Raw genomic sequence first — 12,444 nt, 5'->3', positions numbered from 1 at the left:
CTAAGCACTCTGATAAGACATAAGTTATAATTTTGTGATATTTTTTTCTTGACAGCTCTTCATAGGAGTGTGTTTGTTTAGCAAGCAGTGCTTTTTCTCTGAATAGCTTTTCACTTAAGCAACATATATCTATGACATCTTTTGAGGGAAATGACAGGTTTCCTTTGTTTTGTCTTAATAATCAGTGCATCAGAATTGTCACAGTTGTCGGTAACCAGTGCAGTGCAGCAACGTTCACACATCTAAGACCTGTTAAGTTTCATTGATACAAATCCTGCTATGTATGCAACAGTTTTTTCAGAAGATGGTGATAGCATAGAAGAAACTATGCTACCATTTTACATTCCTAATACATCATAATTATCTCACTGTGTAACTCATCATCATCATCTAGAAGTCTGCTTTTGTCCACAGAGATATTAATCACTCTACTTGAAGGAACATCGACATTTATGTCACTTAGATAATTACTAGAAGCCGTCAAAATTGGTATATCCTCTAAGGCTAAGCAGTTTCCTTGTGACACTTCCTCAGTGTCATTGTGAAGCATTACTTTCTTATAGGCTGCTGTGAACTGGCGAGCTGAAGGATATTGTTGCATCCTCCCATATTTCTGATTTTGCCCCCCCCCCCACCAAAAAAAAAAAAAAAAAAAAAAAAAAAAGTTCAGTGTGATCCTGGCTCATTTTATAAGTTAAGAAATATTTTAGAACTGGCTTTGGGGAAATTATTAGCATCTCATTAATCTTCTGGAGACTCTCGCAACAAACTTTCTTGTTTCCTCTTCCGTTACACCCAAATGCAATGCAGCTGGTAGGCACTGTGTTAGAAGTAATGATGTTCGCGTAAGATAAATTTAGGTGTATGAGACGTATTAACCGTCATTACATGATAGTATTCTGTATAGGTAATTACAATACAACAGACGGCTTTTTAACGGACACACACACACACACACACACACACACACACACACACACACACACACACAGCCTAGAGAGGGAAAGGTACCTCCTCTCTGACCTGCAGGTAACTGACATCTAACCCTCTTTCAGCCTAGCTCTGACATGCCCTGACGTGTCTTAAGCCTACAACAATATGGCGGCCGGTCAGGTCACTATAGACTTCATTCATCCCACCTGACGCAGCCTCCACCCTTTAAACGTCCTTGGTCCAGACAGCCCAAATTTGCCCAGTCCAATGGGCCACACTTCCATTCACTCATCATTCAAGCCCCCGGAATCCTGGCTCTATCGGATACGCCAAAAATATTCAACACGTTTTGTAGGTTCACATAAACGTATCTGATAGAGTCAGTCCGGATGCTGCCACGTTAAAAAGGGGGTGCCAAATCCCTGATCATGCTCTCTCAGTATTCAACCAGCCAGCTCGATCTCTTGTCAGTTCCCTAGCCTCACCGTCTTATTGTAACGAATAGCTGCTACATTAACATCACGGCTAACGACGTGTTAACTCACAGGCTCTGAATTACAGGTGAGATTCTGGTAGAGGTAGTGACGGGTGGAGATAGAAGAGAATGGAATGAAATAGAACGTAATAGTATGGGATGGCACATCCAACCCTTGATGATGTTTCTGCTGCCTGTGTATGCATGTATGTTTTTGGTTGATTTATGTAGTTATGGTAATCTTTCTTTTGTATATATTGTCTTCCTGTGGATACAGAGAATACAGAGGAAAGCAAACAGCAACAGACGTTATGGTCCTTTCGAGGTTGCTTGATACAAAGTTAACTAATTCAGTGTTATATGTATCCATCCGTTAACTTCTGTGCGATGACGTATTTCGTATTTTATCCATGCCACCCCTAGTCGATTATATTCACGTTAGGAAAGTGCTGTCGAAGTGAAGGAGTTAAAATCGACAGCTTTAATTACCCCTTCACAACATGAGACTTCCCCTTAAGTGAATAGTTATAATTATCTAGAGGTATCAGTAATAAGTCTCATTATAGGTTTGTATTCAGGTGGTAGGTGGGGATGCTCACCGTCCACTCACTCAGTGTAGTTCTGCTCTCAGGTGACTGCCCTTTCATCCCTTCCATCCTCTTGTCTTTCCTTCATTCTTTCGTCTTCCATCTGTCTATGGGTGACTACACTGAATGACCGCTTACTTCGCTGCGTGGTAACCATATAACCAGATTATGGCGCCTGGTGGTTTATTGGGTAATTACGGCGCTCCAGTCGGACTGAGCCGGTGCAGTTTTTTATCCAAGGGGTGGTTTGGTTTTATTGCTCACGTAATGCCACTCTGGGCTGAGTGAGGCTGGTCACTCATTTTAAATGTCAGGGCCAGCTTGCCTAACCCCGGGCTCCTACGCTGCTCATGGTGCAACATAGGATTAGATGATGGATGGATGGAGCAGTAATAAACCAGTAAAATACGTCACAACATTGAAATGGTTAGTGAGTGTGTGTGTGTGTGTGTGTGTGTGTGTGTGTGTGTGTGTGTGTGTGTGTGTGCCATCAACCCTCCCCAACACACACATAGTCTACCTTTGTGTGTTTTGGCATGTGTATATAGTATTTGGGTGTATTGATAGACGGTAACTGAAGGATTAGCTAGTTATGTAATGAATGACTAGCTGAATAGATGAACGAATCGATAGCGAAACAGGTGGCTAGAAAAATATATATTCGTATGTTAGTGGATGGATTATTATACTGTACGGACGATTATGGAATGAAGTGATGGATGAGAGAGTGTGATATATTTGTGTGAATGGGTAAATGAAGGACAGAAATTAATAAAGAAGTACGGAGTGGATGGACAGAACTTGTAGCTGTAGATAGGTTATCAGATTAATATATACAGGTACATAAGGAATAAATTAATGGAAAGGTCAGTGGGTACATTATGGTGATGGGTAGAAAAGGAATATACGGATGGGAGGGTGGAAAGATGTAAGACAGACTGGCTTCCTGGTAGACTGGTAATGTGACACATGGATTAAATAAGGGATAATGAGAATAGTCTGATGGTGGCTTAATTGAACAAGTGCACATGTAAAAAGTATACACCATAAATGAAATAGAATGACAGTCTTTGGGACTTGAGAGGGCTTAGTAAATTATAGATGAATAGAATACGATAGATCGTTGGTTAATGGATGAATGGATAAAAAATTAATGGACACTTAATTACGAGTGTCAAGGTAAACCAGTCGTATTGTTCAGTGAATGGAGTACAGGAATGGTGGTTGCTTGGATTGAAGGATAGTGTGGTTGACAGCATAAGACAGAAACCGGGGTTATATAGGAAATATATACAGTATTGAAAAGAATAATGACTGGTATTGCACAGTACATTAGTTTGATCAGTATTTAAAAAAAAATGCATATCTTAACTCCCCTTTACAGAAACATCGAAAAAGTAGGCTACCTCGTAGTAGAAATATTACACTGCAGGCATTTTTATATTGAATGCACACTTATATGTTTACAGTGTTTGGGTTGACAATAACTCTCTGGGAAGGGAAAGTAAATCGGTGACTAGCTATATGCGCAAGGAACTCTTTGTTTTGCATCCAGAATATCACAGCAGTCCATGCAAATATGGTACGGGCTGGGCCCTGTCGTAGATGATATGAAACAACACATTTTAATAATGGTTTTAGGTAAAGAATAATAATGGGCGGTGTAAATGAAGGAAATTAAATGGTTCTCAAAATACAGTAACTGGCAATTCGTGACCAGTACTCGTGAGGTGGAGCAGTTGAACCTCGAGTGTTTGTTTGGGTTGTGAGTGGGTAGGACTTGTGATTTTCACGACTGGACTCGTAACTGCAGTGGTTTGGTAAAGTACGTGCGTTTAAGTTGTATGGTAGTTGTTCAGGGAGTTACTGGCAGGCGTGTGGTTGCTGGGAATTAGGCAGAAGATGGATAATTAGCTGTGATGCGGTGACCAAGTTCCTTGGCCGGCAGACAGATGGCGTCGGCTGCCAGTGTACTCTCTGGCTTGAAGATTGCATTTTATATAAATTATGCAGTAACCTGCGTTATTTCACTTAATTTTTGTAGTCATCTTACAGCGTTGGATTATAAATTTGTATGATTTTAACAAGGATTCTTGGCAGAACTATCAATATCCCAGTCCAATGAATGTTTACCATTCCCGAAGTTATCATGGTCTAGTGATTACTGCATGATAATTGTTGGGAAGCACTGTACCCCTAACTGCAAGCTATTTTTGGTTTAAATGGGCCCATTTACTTGTTGGTACCTGCATCAAAAGTGGTTTTTCAGAATATTCGTCTGCAGAAAAAGTCATCTCATGAAATAAGGTCAAAACCAAAAGTACCCCAAGTAAGGCCAAAATAAATTAACCAAACCAAACCCATGGTACCCAACCGTAATAGACCCCCTTGATTTTAACCAACAAACATTGCCACAAAATTAACCTTGAAAGCCGATAATTCCAGTAATCCCCCCCCCATGGGAAAAAAAAAAAAAAAGCAACTGCTAGAGAACCCCTGGAATAAAATTTACTTTTTTCCCTCAGTATACCATAATGTAAGAACCATTGAGACAGGTTTAAAAAGTTGCAGGAAGGTGTAATTTTGAAGTTACTAAAACCAGTGGCAAGCAGCCTCCTGTTGGGCTTTTAGGTTGATTCAGCTTCTTAGTCAGTCACTAATCTTTTGTCTGTACTAACCTAATGCAGCCAAACCTAAATTAATTTAACCTAACCTAACTAACCTGAACAATTTTGGAACGTGAGTTCCATGTCCGAATTAACCCATTGCCCTCCATAGGACACCATTGCCAGTGTCAGCAAACCTGACTTCATGCTCTTAGGTAATGTGTTATTTTTGCAGAATTTGGGTGTCATGAAAGAATTATACAATTGTTAGTACGGTAACATATAAGATATTCTCAAAGAATCTTGATGGCATAAATGAACGTAAAAGTATGAAAGGTAATCCATGCTATAACATTTTTATCACTTGTTAATGGGAGCTCCCTTGCAATTTGTCCAAAAACAGTGTGACAAAATGAAGAATATAAAGATTGGAAAATTTACTTTCACAGGTGGCTGGAAACATGCAATGACTGCTTTGAGGTGTAAAGATGAGCAGAGCAATTAAGCACTTTGAAATACAGTATGACCCACAGTAACGGACTAATTGGGGTCCAAGCTGTTCCGAAAGTGAAATTCCGATAAAAGCTACATCAGGACTTTCCCTTGCTAATCCGGATTTTTTCTGATATATCAGACATTAGTCTGGGTTGCACAGTTTTTAAACTGTTTTCACTGCCATTTCAGTACTGTTCTGTGTTATACCTTCACTACATTAATCAAATGGTATAATAATACTGTTCTGCACACTGATAAACATGTCTTTTAGTTACCTTATTGTTGTGAACATAGCTGAAGTGGTCAGGCAGTCCGGACTGCTTCTGGCTTTATTGGACATTTTCCGATATATAGGAATTTAGTCTGGTAGCTCCTCGATTCCGATAAAAAGCGAATTCTGGTCTATTGAAGTCTGTTATATTGAGGTCTTACTGTAGACAGTTAGGGTTGTCTACTGGTGGGCAGAGCACCATGGGCTTTTGAAAAAGTTTGATAACTAGACAGGCTTTGTCACAAAAGGGAGATCAAAGTGATCGTGCACACGTTCGTCATACTCTATTATCGTGTACAAAATGGTTAGAGGACTGTTTCAAGGCAGCCAGTGTTTAAAATACAGATCATTAGCCGATGATCATGTTACCTAAATGCTTGGCAGTAATCTTGACTTCACCTATGGTAGTGGTGAAGGGGGTAAATGGGGTCTTCATGGGTGGGGTCTGTTGGTCTCTCGCCACAACATTTCTGTTCTTTTGTGCTTGCTGTACGGTACCTAATTACCGGCCACACACTAATTTCAATGTTAAATAAATTTGACAGCTATAAAACTAAAATTATAATTGCCTAAGCAAGAAATATATATATATGTATTTTTTTTTTTTCATGAGCATCAGCCTAAATATTAGTAAGGAGATAAGTAGTTGATTACTGATACTTTCCTACAGTGTTAACCTTTCCCAGTTATGTCAGCTTATGAGTATTAGCTTGTTATTATCAGTAAATGTTAGACTGGTTTATTTTGTAACAGTTACAGTCAAACTGGTTAATGTATGGTCTTTAGATACAAGTTTAACTAGTCCTCTTTCTTCCCTGCAGTGATGAACAGCTTCCCCCAGGGCTATGGACCGCCCACCTCTCCTGCCACTGCCACCAGTCGTGGGTTTGGTCCTGCTGGGTCCCCAGGTCCCATGGATGTGTTCTCAGCAGCACCCGGGGACACTGCTGTTGGGTATGTGCAGGCAGCCTCACCTCAGCCATCATCTTTCCCAGTTGCTGTCAACAGGGTAAGTGTCAGCCAGCTTTTAGTTAATTATTATTTATGGAAAGCACAATACCAGATTTCACAAACATCTGGTTTGCAAGATTGGTATTATGTTGTGGATTCCATTATTAAAGTGTGAAGGCTACAATGTGGAGAGGAAAGGGGATAGGGAAAAACTGATAATTTGTGATATTGTGGTAGCTGTGCTTTCTATAAATGATGAGCATATGTTTTAATGTAGCCTGTATTAATGCTAACCACTAGCTCTGGCCCTCGACCTTGATACGGTACCTAAAATTTAGATCATTTGGAAATACTTTGGTGCAACTTTTCCCAAATTATCCAGAGCCTAACATGACATTCTGAGTACAGTCCACTGACCTGTAACATGTCTCTTTAACCCGTTAACTGCTCATGGCTGATTTTTGGAACTGTCTATGGTGCTCAGACATAAGGGTAAACCTGAAATTTCCCAAAGGCCAAATTTTGTCTTAGGAATTGAGAGAATACATGCCAAAGTATATAGTAATGAAATACAGTAATCCCTCCACTATCCGATGTAATAGAGCCAAAGGCATGTTCGGAAAGTGGTCCCATCTGGAAAGTGGGCCTTTGCCTGCTGGACTGGTACTTATGACCCTAACCCAGCCTAACTTTGAAAGCCACCTAAATAACTCCCTACCGGACATGCATAGCACTTATTTAAGCCTATTTAAGACCCTGTTCACACCAGTAATGGGCATAAAGCATGAAATATATTAAATGGAACCAGAGAATGGGGAATTAGAAGTGGTTATGGAAAATATTTAAAAGTGTACAGGGTACTTACAGTACGTCTGTGGCCGCCTCCTCTTAGGCTCTGGTAGTGGTGAAAATGCTCTTGAAACACGTACAGTAATCCAGTGTTGTGCTACACTTAATTCTTTGCACTGTGAGTTATAATTGTTTAACTGCACATTCTGCTCTTAATTGTGCCATGCCAGTTTCAACCGCCACTGTGCACTCCACACTTAATCCTTTGCACACTAAATTTTTGCACAAGACTGTAAATTCCCAGGTGGTCTAGTGGCGAGGTATTGCAGTTTATTCACTGTTTATTCACAAAAATGAGCACGTGTGGCATCCATTGCGATGGACATCCACCCTCGAAGATGATTAGGCAGTAACTGGGGACAGGGTTGCCAGATCTGAGCTTGGCCACATTACCAAACTCCTCAATTTTCATTACCAAATTCTTAAAGGAAGCATTTTTTCTTCACTAATTATATGTACAAATGGAAATAATCACTCTCCTTATAATCAGCAGCATGTTTAGTTTTGCGCTATGTATGCTAGCAGATTAATCAAAGAGAGCAGACAGTCCTTTGTCTCCATTCTCTATATCTTCATACATATGAAAAATCTGTATGGTAATGGATCATGCTGATTCACTACCAAACGAACTTTTCAATACCAAATTGGCCCACATTTGGTAATGAAAAATACCAAATGGCAACCCTAACTGAGGAGGGGGGAGGAAGGAAGGGGCGAAGGGGCTTTGGTGTAAACAGTTGTTTGGCACCGTGCAGCCATTTCAAACTACGGGTGGGAAAAAAATTAAGATTTTTGGGGGATTTTTTTTCTTTTTTTGGCCATTTTTGGGTTCCGAAGGTCCAGGCCCACATTGTCCGGTAAATGGGGGGTCCAGAAAGTGGGTGTCCGGATAGTATAGGGATTACTGTATTAGCTCAATATTTACCTTGGTAAAGCCTTGGAAGAACATGGAAGAGTGTCTCATACCCTATTGGAATGTATGGTTTTCGGTTTTGGTTTTGGTTTTGAAGAGTCCAACATGCTTGCATGCGTCGGCCTTGGTCACCATGGCACTATATTCTGAATTTACCTGCGCTGCCAGGGCTGTATTGAGCAGTTGCACTTGGAACAGCCCAGGCTTTATAGAGCAGTTAACGGGTTAATGCAGTCTGCATAGAGTGTGAGTTGTGTCTTGCAGACCCCCTCCCTCCCCAATAATCATGTGATCTGCCTCATTTACACGAAGTCTGATACTCAACCCAACCAAATCTTCCCAGAGAATATTAGTTGTGTCTTGCAGACCTCAAACCCAACCAAATTTACCCTCTTAATGCAGTCTGCATAGAATATGAATTGTCTTGCAGCCCCCCCCCCCCCCAATATTTGTGTGATCTGCCCCATTTACACAACCAAGTCTGCCCTCTATGTACCGGGTACTATGCTGCCCACTTTCAGACTTAATTTGTATAGGAGCCAGTGCTGGTGTAAGTTCAGGGTCCTCAGTGGCAGCAGATAGATACAGGACTTTGTTAATTCAAAGTGGTTTTGTCAAGGAAAGGTATTTGGGATAGTTATTTATGAGGTACCATACCAACTTAATTACTGGTATAACATATCTGGTAGGTTTTGTGGGGTTATAGCAAGTGGTCACCGTCCCCAAAGCACATATCCAGTAATATTATACTCATTCCACATTTACAGCAGTACCGTACATGCAGTGTAATTCAGGTGATTCTTCTTAACACATGTGTTACATTGGATTATATCAAGTGGTCATAGAGGGTTACTTATGTGTGACTTCAGACACTCCACCCCGCCCTCTCCCCCAAAGTACGTAGTCATGTCATACTGTACAATACTCTTTACGCACTTACAACAGTTTCTCATGTGTAACTGTAGCCACCCCTCCAAGTACATATCCAGTCATAATATACTCACTGCACACGTACAGCTGCACAATCCCAGTTACAGAATTTGGATAGAACTCGGCATATTGAATGTATGGGGTTAATGTCAAGTGACCAATGAAGGTTTGTTCCAGATAAACAAGACTACTGATTGCGTGAAAGGTTTTGATGCATAGAATACAAGCACCCTCTTCAGAGGGTGGCTGGGCATTTCATTGTGTCTAGTGGTTCATATACAGTAGTTGAGGAATCTTTTGTGGCATTATTTTTTCCTATTGGGAATTAAGATAAAAGTCATAATACTGATACTGTTACTGGGTTGTGGTGCAAAAGATGACAATTTGGATGAGCAAAAATTCAGATTATGGTACTGTAGTTCGGATACTGGGGGTTTCATGCATGTGTATTCGGGAGTATACTTACTACCACATACCTTAAGATGGGGCTATTCAACTTACCTGGGGCAATTAGACTCAGTAGGTGGTAATGAGGCTCAGGTGATTGAGGTAGTGTAAATACGGGTAAATTCGACTTTCTCATAAGGTACTATATTCTAGAATCACTTGTTTATATTGTAAACGAAATTCAGGGATAGCTTGCTGAAGGGAAGTGAACTGTGATCAGTTTTTGATTTTTTTTTTTTTTTTTTTTTTTTTTTTTTTTTTTTTACCTGTGATTTACAAAAATAAAGACAAGATTCATTGCATTTTCTCTGCTGTCCCATAGATATATAGTAACAAGCTAAGTGTCATTAATGTTTATCCATCTACCAAATAAGTTAGCTGCTTTCGTTTTTTAAATATTTTATATGATTTTAGACCAATGGGGCAGTTTGACTTGGTCCCTTGAGGCAGTTTGACTAGGCACTTTGGGGCCATTTGATATGCTGTAACTCAGCAGGTACCATCTGGACAGTTCAAGGCACTACATTGCGAATTTCAAGGACAATCTCCCAAGATCTTATTATATCTCTTGTAAAATCTGCTTCCAAGAGACTAGGTGTGCTAAGCCGACTCTGTACCTTCTTTACCCCTGCACAGTTGTTGACTTTATACATGGGTTTTATTCACCCCTGTGTAGAGTACAACCCTGATGTGTGGGGAGGTTTCCCACATACAGCTCTTTCCATTAGGGTGGATTCAAAGGCTTTTAGTTTCATCAACTCTCTTCCTCTTACTGGCTTCCTTCATCCTCTGTCTCTTTGCTGCACTGTTGCATCTTTATCTCTTTTCTTTCATTACTTCAGTGGTCATTGCTTCTCTGAACTGTCTGCTTGAATCCCGCCACCCCTACGATGGGCGCGTAGCACCCGCCTGGCAACAAACTCTCATCTCTTTTCTGTCCAACTCTCTAATGCAAGAGTGAACTATTACTCCCAGTCCTTCATTTATGCAAAGGGTCAATTCTGGAACTCTCTCTCTCTCTCTGTTTGTATTTCCTACTTCCTATGATCTCCAGTCTTTCAAATGCAGTGTGTCCAGGCATCTCAAAATGAACAGATCTTGAATATGGCTCTTTCGTATTGTTTTTGTTTTTTTCTTGGAAGGAATGGTTTGGAGGCTCCTGGCCTTTGGTTCTTTCTTCCTTGCTTAAAAAAAAAAAAAAAAAAAAGTACAGACTGGGTACATGACTTCCTGAAGAGACATAGTCCTGCTGTCCTCAAGGATATGAAAAAATATTTCAAGGAAGCGGGCTGCTGTCACTGAAGAGGTCATAGTGGTCTACTTGAAAAAGCTAGAAGACAGCCTAAGGGGAGTAAATCCTGCAAACATCATTAACTGTGACTAAACCAACATCAAGCATGATCCTAAGGGAAAGCTACCAGATTTTCCAGCATGGTGTAAGACATGCGGAGCGTGTTGTGAATACAACGAAGAGTTCAACACCCATCATGTTGTCCATCACTGCTAGTGGAAAACATCTTAGTCCGTATGTTGTTTACAAGGCTGAACGCTTGCAGCAGTCATGGATTGAAGGAGGGTCAATCGATGTATATAACAGAACTTCTGGCTGGTTCGATTCATATTAAAGCAGGGGGAGCGCACAGGCGGGGCACACAACCAAAGGACAATACTGGGCAAGAAGCATCGAAGGTTGGAGTGATTCGAATGAAAACTTCAAATGTTTCACTGATGGAAAGCCCACCGAATCCTTTTGCCCCACATCAGGTGTTGATAAACATTAGTTTTATTTTTCAGATATGGCTTTCCTGTGTTTCTCTGTTAAAAACCATTTTCACACATGAAGTTGGATCATTTGTGTTTCATTAGTTATACAGTAGAGCTTTTTAAGTGCCCTAATTGCTGCACTGCAAACTTTAGTATGATGAAAAATAGCCAGAAGTGAGTTGAATAGCCCCATCCTACGATATACAACATAGGACAACAGAAATTCCAAAGCTCAGCTTGGCCCTTCTTACATTTGTATCTTTGTCATGTAGAACAGGGAAGTTTTCAGGGGTGGACATCCAGAACCCACTTTACCTCAAGCCTTTAAATTTGTAGCAAAAAGGGATTGCTTTCTTATTTAAGCTTTATGGCATTACAGGAATTGCAGACATTTCAAATTGGTTTATGATGTCTGTGATGCTGTGGGATATTTGTGATAGCTACTGGTGGCCGTGCTTTGATAACATTTGTACACTAAAAGATTGAGATCAGGTCTTTGTGTTAGTTACTGCAGTGCGTAGGACTATTTTGTGATTGTGTGTGTCAACTTTGGAACTGTCTCCCTCTGTCTGTATTTCGTGCTGCCTATGATCTCCAGTCTTTCAAACGCAGTGTGTCCAGGCATCTCGAAATGATCAGGTCTTAAATTTGGCTCTCTATTGTATTTTGTTTTTCTCTTGGAGGGAACTGTTATCGCGGGCTCATGGCCTTTGGTTCCTTCTTCCTTGCATAAGAAAAAAAAAAAAAAAAGTGTTGGTATTTAATTCTTTGTCATTAGACTTTTATTGTGCTGAGAGACCAAACAGTAAAAAGGTTAGGTAGTTCTCAATTTAACCCTCAGAATTTTGTTCACACTATTTACCACTTAATTCATCTACTTCTTGTTTTCTACTTTACATTTCCCACTTCCCTCATTTCTGCTCAACAAATGGTAAATCCTTATGCTTATGCCTTGGTTGCTGGAATGCAAAGCATTGCCGGCTTGCCTCTGTTTACATCAGCATACCCTTTCTGTACAGAACCTCATCAGATTTAACTTTGGGTATATGGAAAACTGAACAACTTCATTAGCCTATATATTGAACCAAGGGTTGATAGAGTGAAGGGACAAGGCTTCCAGACAGAACAAAAGGAATTTAGTCTCTCTCTCCCCCCATTGTTTATTATTACTGATTGAAAATACAGTCACGACCCAGTGTATGATGGCTTGGTGTACAGTATAT

At 40.3% G+C, this 12,444-nt stretch overlaps 1 protein-coding gene across 1 annotated transcript in view; it reads left to right on the top strand.

The window, feature by feature from the left end:
* Positions 1-12,444, top strand: part of Rbp6 (RNA-binding protein 6) — a 992,472-nt gene that overhangs the window by 962,966 nt on the left and 17,062 nt on the right. The window contains exon 15 of the mRNA XM_080281723.1: positions 6,189-6,376. Coding sequence (XP_080137849.1) covers positions 6,189-6,376 — 188 coding nt within the window. The remainder of the gene's footprint in view (positions 1-6,188; positions 6,377-12,444) is intronic.

Source organism: Coenobita brevimanus, chromosome 90 (assembly GCF_032717465.1).
Source record: "Coenobita brevimanus isolate Jiangsu-jjx chromosome 90, ASM3271746v2, whole genome shotgun sequence".
NCBI classification, from domain to species: domain Eukaryota; kingdom Metazoa; phylum Arthropoda; class Malacostraca; order Decapoda; family Coenobitidae; genus Coenobita; species Coenobita brevimanus.
Note: the sequence above shows the minus strand (reverse complement) of the source record. Positions and strands in the feature narration are given on the sequence as shown.